The sequence below is a fragment of the Dysidea avara genome, chromosome 3 (assembly GCF_963678975.1).
Source record: "Dysidea avara chromosome 3, odDysAvar1.4, whole genome shotgun sequence".
Lineage (NCBI taxonomy): Eukaryota > Metazoa > Porifera > Demospongiae > Dictyoceratida > Dysideidae > Dysidea > Dysidea avara.
The window spans coordinates 7,738,580-7,744,139 of record NC_089274.1 but is presented as its reverse complement, the minus strand read 5'-3'; the positions used below and the strand labels follow the sequence as shown (position 1 = coordinate 7,744,139).

The 5,560-nt window shown below is 42.7% G+C and overlaps 3 protein-coding genes across 3 annotated transcripts in view; 2 read left to right on the top strand and 1 right to left on the bottom strand.

The window, feature by feature from the left end:
- Window positions 1-125: 125 nt before the first annotated feature.
- Window positions 126-3,091, bottom strand: LOC136248289 (testis-specific serine/threonine-protein kinase 3-like). Its single transcript, XM_066040087.1, has 5 exons — window positions 2,867-3,091; window positions 2,361-2,706; window positions 2,174-2,306; window positions 654-763; window positions 126-475 (listed from the first exon to the last, which is right to left on the bottom strand). The coding sequence occupies exons 1-5, from the start codon at window positions 3,089-3,091 to the stop codon at window positions 165-167; spliced, it is 1,125 nt and encodes a 374-aa protein (XP_065896159.1). The 3' UTR covers window positions 126-164.
- Window positions 3,092-3,438: 347 nt separating this feature from the next.
- Window positions 3,439-4,494, top strand: LOC136248288 (testis-specific serine/threonine-protein kinase 3-like). Its single transcript, XM_066040086.1, has one exon. It carries the CDS (start codon window positions 3,439-3,441, stop codon window positions 4,492-4,494), a length of 1,056 nt encoding a protein of 351 aa, XP_065896158.1.
- A 46-nt stretch (window positions 4,495-4,540) lies between these two features.
- LOC136249186 (ubiquitin carboxyl-terminal hydrolase 40-like) overlaps window positions 4,541-5,560 on the top strand; it is a 42,022-nt gene continuing 41,002 nt past the window's right edge. Inside the window, exon 1 of the mRNA XM_066041138.1 lies at window positions 4,541-4,775. Coding sequence (XP_065897210.1) covers window positions 4,586-4,775 — 190 coding nt within the window. The 5' untranslated portion in view covers window positions 4,541-4,585. The remainder of the gene's footprint in view (window positions 4,776-5,560) is intronic.

Sequence of the window (5,560 nt, the reverse complement as noted above, 5' to 3'; positions counted from 1 at the left end):
TAATTGTCTACCAAGGACTTTTATATAGGTGTTAATAATAGTAAGGGGATTTTTTTGCGTAACTATGGAAAATAGTTTGCTTACGCGCACGCTTTCACAGCACATGGGGTAAATGACCATTTTTTGTGGTTTAAAAAAAGGTTAGTGTTGTGTGATTGGTGTTCTTATGTTGTTGCAGACTCAGATATTCCTGGCTTCTTGGGGTTCTCTCCTGGAGTGTTGTCAGGCTCAGCAACTCTCTTTCCACAGATACTGGGAGTGCCTAGTTGGAAAGGTTGGGGCAGTGGCGTCTTTTGCTGCTTCTCGGATACCCTTTGGGTAGGGATAGAGTTTTCCCGGGTGTATTTGGGTCCATTGTTTAGCATCTGTGGCTTAGCCATGGTGGCTGCCATCCAGGGATGATGCTTTATACCTAGCATATCGATCCTCTCTGAGACGTTGACATTCAACATTTGATGTAGTAGTAGCCGAGAATCTATAGTATAGACAATGTGTTGTTATGGAACAAATGACATGCTTGTACATGCATGTAGTGGAACTGAACATATTGACTGTTGGGTATGTTCTGCAATTGCACTTTGTGTGCTGGCATAGTGTGTGCACATGTATGTGAGTGCACACAGGTGCATATGACACTGAAAACAGTTGTTTACCTGATGAGATGTTTCTGTTGAAATAGAGAACTCGGGCTTGAGTCTTCTTTATTTGATTGTCATCACCAAATGGTAATCGCCCACACACCATTGCGTACAATATCACTCCCCTATATGTGGTAAATTGACAAGAAACTAAATTTCTACAAAGTACAGACTGATGTGATATTTACTCTAGTTAGAGTACTTGGCTATCTTATCTACATTGCAGTATTTTGATGCAGACAAATGAAACAGAAATACCATGATGTTTTTTTCAATTAAGAGTTCATAACAAATATTATAAAATAGTCTCATGAAAGTGTTTTGTCTGTCTTCACACCCAAAAGCATTTTCTAGGTATCTAGCTGCCCGGACCATTTAGTAGCAGCTTTTAAAAATCCCACTTTCTGCTCAAACAGCAAATGTTCCTGACACTAGCTACAGGTTTCACTGTGTGAGTTAGTGGATTTCAAGTTGTGTGTGCATGAATGTGGTGTAGTATAGTGTGTGTATGTAGTATAATATGTGTATAGGTGTAGTGTGGGTGCGTGCGTATATAGTGTAGTATAGTGTGTGCATGTGTATTGTAGTATAATATGTGTGTGGTTGTAGTGTGTGTGTGTGTGCATAGCCAAGTGGTTAGAGCATCGGCCTGGTAATCGAAAGGTTCCCAATTTGATGCTTGGTTACGCCAAATTAATATTGTTGTCGTTTCCTTGAGCAAGAAACTTTACTACAGTCTACCCAGCTGTTTAGGCCGCCAGGCAAACTTGATTACTTGTTTCTCATCCACAAAAATTCGGATTTCCATGCAGCGGGAGGTCATTTTTCATTATTCATATTAAAGAAAGTACTCCAAATCAAGCCGTCTTGTTACTCTAAAGGTTAGCTAAAGCCTTTTAAGAACTAGTACTTATGTTTTGAGGTGCAGGTGACATTTTCTGTGCTGTAAAATGATAGCCAGCTTTCTTAACATCAAAATACGTATGCATGTGATTACATGATAACAGCAATAATGAAATTAGAGACAGTGGGGTAAAAAGGGATGCAGGCAGGGATGAGAAACAATTAATCAAGTTTGCCTGGCCTTAAATGTGGACCTGGTGGCCTGGGATCAACTGAGGAAGCAGCCCACCCAGCATCAGTGGATACCTGGTATTAAATGGGGAAGTAAATGCCAACTGTCCATGTCTCACACTCACACAGCAGGTGAAGGTCCAGCTGGGACTTTGGGTGCCCACAGCTTCACCTGTGCAGTCTCCTGCGGGTTACTAGTCCTGCCCCAGGAGGATTTGCCTGTGCTGATTCCTAGCGCCTGAAGCGCACAGGTGTCCAAGTGCTGGTTCACTGGGTAGGCGTGACCATGCTAGCACGGCAACTGAAGGTGTGTGTGTGTGTGTGTGTGTGTGTGTGTGTGTGTGTGTGTGTGTGTGTGTGTGTGTGTGTGTGTGTGTGTGTGTGTGTGTGTGTGTGTGTGTGTGTGTGTGTGTGTGTGTGTGTGTGTGTGTGTGTGTGTGTGTGTGTGTGTGCCCACATACATGCTCCAGATGTCAGCCTTCTTTCCATCGTAAGTTGCCCCTTTAGAAGTGAATAGTTCAGGAGCAGCATATGAGTAGGATCCACATGGGGTCTTTGCTGGGTCCAATGAGAGATCCAAAGCAAAACCAAAATCTAAAGGACAAAGAAATGCATAATTCATTAAGCCACAGTTGTTGTATTAAGTACCTCCAAGTTTGATGTCTAGATTGGGACCAAGTAGAATGTTCTCACATTTGAGGTCTCTGTGAGCAATGTTCAGGGAGTGACAGTGCTCCATTGCTTCGAGTAACTGATTACACATGTAACGAGCCTCTGGCTCAGGTATGTAGTGTCGAGAATTGATGTAGTCTAGTAGGTCACCATTACAAGCTAACTCCATGATAAAGTAAGTGTGTCTTTCGGTCTCTATTATCTCATACACTTCAGCAATGTGTGGGTGTCTGACCATCTGGAGGATCCTCATCTCACGGGGTAAAAACTTGGTCAGGTATTCCTTAGATGCAACCTTCTTGTTTAAAATCTTCATTGCAACCTGCACATAACATCTAATGACCAGCATAGCCCTCACATACACACGCACGCACACAGCTATTTATACTTCAATAATAAGTATGCGGACAGGCAGAAGGCGTGGCTCACTGCCAGCTGTTATTATTAAACTGTTAGAAAGAATTATTTAATAATGTCCGTACCATCTTGTCGTGTCTGGCAGACCAAGTAGCTTTAACCTTCGCATATGTTCCACTTCCAAGCGTCTTCCCTAGCGAGTATCCTAGTGACTCGAGCCCAGGCAGTGAACAAGACGCCATCCTGGTGTACACACAGTGAGATCGGCCGCCTTGAATCGCTCGCTGGTCTGGCTTAGCTACTAAAGGTGCGCTCGGTCCGGGCTCTGATGGATCTCCGCTCTCAGCCATTCATAAACTGTGGATACGTAGGCTAGCTAGAACCCTAGCTATGTGGCGAACTTGTAAACTGCTAAGATTGTGTTGAAGGTATTTATCCTCTAAATCATTCACTTCTTTGCTATAAAATAGCTTCTGATATCTAGCTGGTGTAGCAAATTACGGCTACCTTCTCTTCTACAGCAAGATAGCGTGACGCGATAAATAGCCAATCAGATTGCGCTATTTAGTGTGACGTCAAGTAGCTTGTGCGTCCTTTCCAACAACGAAGCGCAATAATTTGACAGCGTTGACCACTATCTATTGTGATAAATGAAGACATTAGCTATACTTGTGACAAACATTTCCCCAACCACTTAATGGCTGCACCCGAGCAAAGCAAATCGGGTAGCCGGGGGCAGTCACTGACAGGGAACGCGTGTCTCGGCCTTCATCGATACGGCTACATCTTGGGCAAGACACTGGGCTACGGAGCTTATGCTAAAGTCAAGGAGTCTCATTCTATCAAACTAAACCGCCAAGTGGCTGTAAAGATTGTCAGCAGGAAAGCAGCTCCTAAAGAATTGATCAGGAAATTTCTACCCAGGGAGATAAAAGCACTTCAGACAGTGAAGCATGAAAACATTGTAAAGCTGTACGATTTTATAATGACTGAGCAGCAGATATATATCATAATGGAACTGGCAGAAAATGGAGACTTGCTGGATTACATTAATATGCGAAAGCGACTTACAGAGCCGGTGGCCCAGAAATTCTTTCGAGAACTTACGAGTGCTATTTCAGCTTGCCATGCCCTCAAGATTGTCCACAGAGATTTGAAATGTGAGAACATCCTCTTGGATTCTAAATACAACCTGAAGGTGTCTGATTTTGGGTTTGCAAGAGAGTACACTGGAGGTTTATTGGAGACGTACTGTGGATCATATGCTTATGCAGCACCTGAAGTGATACTGGGTAACCCGTACAATGGTGAACTGTCAGATGTATGGAGCATGGGGGTAATTCTTTATGCCATGGTTGTTGGTCGGTTGCCATTCAAGGACAATGATGTCAAGACACTGCTGCACGAGTTGGCTAGGAAGTTGATTATACCATCACGTCTGTCGATAGAATGCAAGGATCTGATCAAAAGCATTCTGGTGTACTCCACCTCAGACAGAGCCACTCTAGCAGATATTCAGAGCCACCCATGGATGTCCAAGAACCTCCTGATCAAAGAAAGCCTAGCAGAGTTCCCAGCATTGAGTCAAGAGCCTTCCAGGCAGCAAACCAGAGAGGCTAGGACAAAATCACCTAAGCCACCTCCCAAGTCTAAATCACCGACAGGCAACAAGCTGAAGGCTTTTCTGGAGCGAATGCGAGCAGGGGATAAAGATAAGAAACACAAGGACGAGCCTAAGAGCAGCACTGAATGATGTGCGCCCACCTGATTGCAGCTCACGTGGGAATTTTAACATTTGTATATTTTGTATTTCGATTGTGGTTTTCTTACCTGATTGATTGAACATGTTTTCTGCTTTATTTGGTGACGAAGACGAATTCGAGTCTCACGGCGGGGATAGCACTAATAAATTAACTACTACCAGGCCTCCTTCTCCTAGAAATTCTACAGGACTATGCGGACTAAGCAATCTGGGTGCCACGTGCTATTTGAATGCGCTACTACAAACGTTACATTTCACACCAGAGTTTAGAGGTATCATTGGAATGTGTGCCTGCATAGTTGAGTGCACATATACTGGTGTATCAAACGATGGCATAATTGATGACCACATGCTTCACCAATAACCAAGTAATGTATTAACCTAACCACTGCTCTTTAGTGGTTCATCCATTGGTTAGCAGTTGGGCTGCTTTGCAGCTTGTTGATTGGTTTATTGTGACCCACAGTGACTACATACAAGTGTATGTCAAGGTGTGGATTGAAAAGAGATTGGTTGGTATGTGTCGTCTCTTATTAAATTTTAGTGGTGCACAAATTTTTATTGTGGCAGAGTATCCTAGTAGGTGTACAGGAATTAGGCCATGAGTCGTTGCTTCTGCTTCTGCCGAAAACTTGATAATTACATGCATTATTGTTTTGTTTCTTCCATAATGGGTATGGTAATACCACTATAGATGTGTTTAATGAAGAGGTGTGGTCATAAAAATGTGCAAATTGCCAGCCCATTTTTGTGTGACAAAAGGAATGTGATGTCAACTGGAGATTATTAATCAATGATAAGAGTGAGGACTAAAACCATTACTAAAAGTCATCCCGTTATTCTTTTTCAGCAAATTCCGTACTCGATAAAGTATGACTACAAGGTTTGTATTTCGGGTAGTGATTCAGTATTACAATGCTTAGAACAAAGATGTTTGCCCGTCTATAAAAACTTAGTGTTTCAATGAAGCAGCTTTGGGTTCTATAATTACGCAGCATCTGTTAACATTTTGCTACCGAGAATTTTTTTGGAGAGATTTTAGTCTTTCAAAGATTCG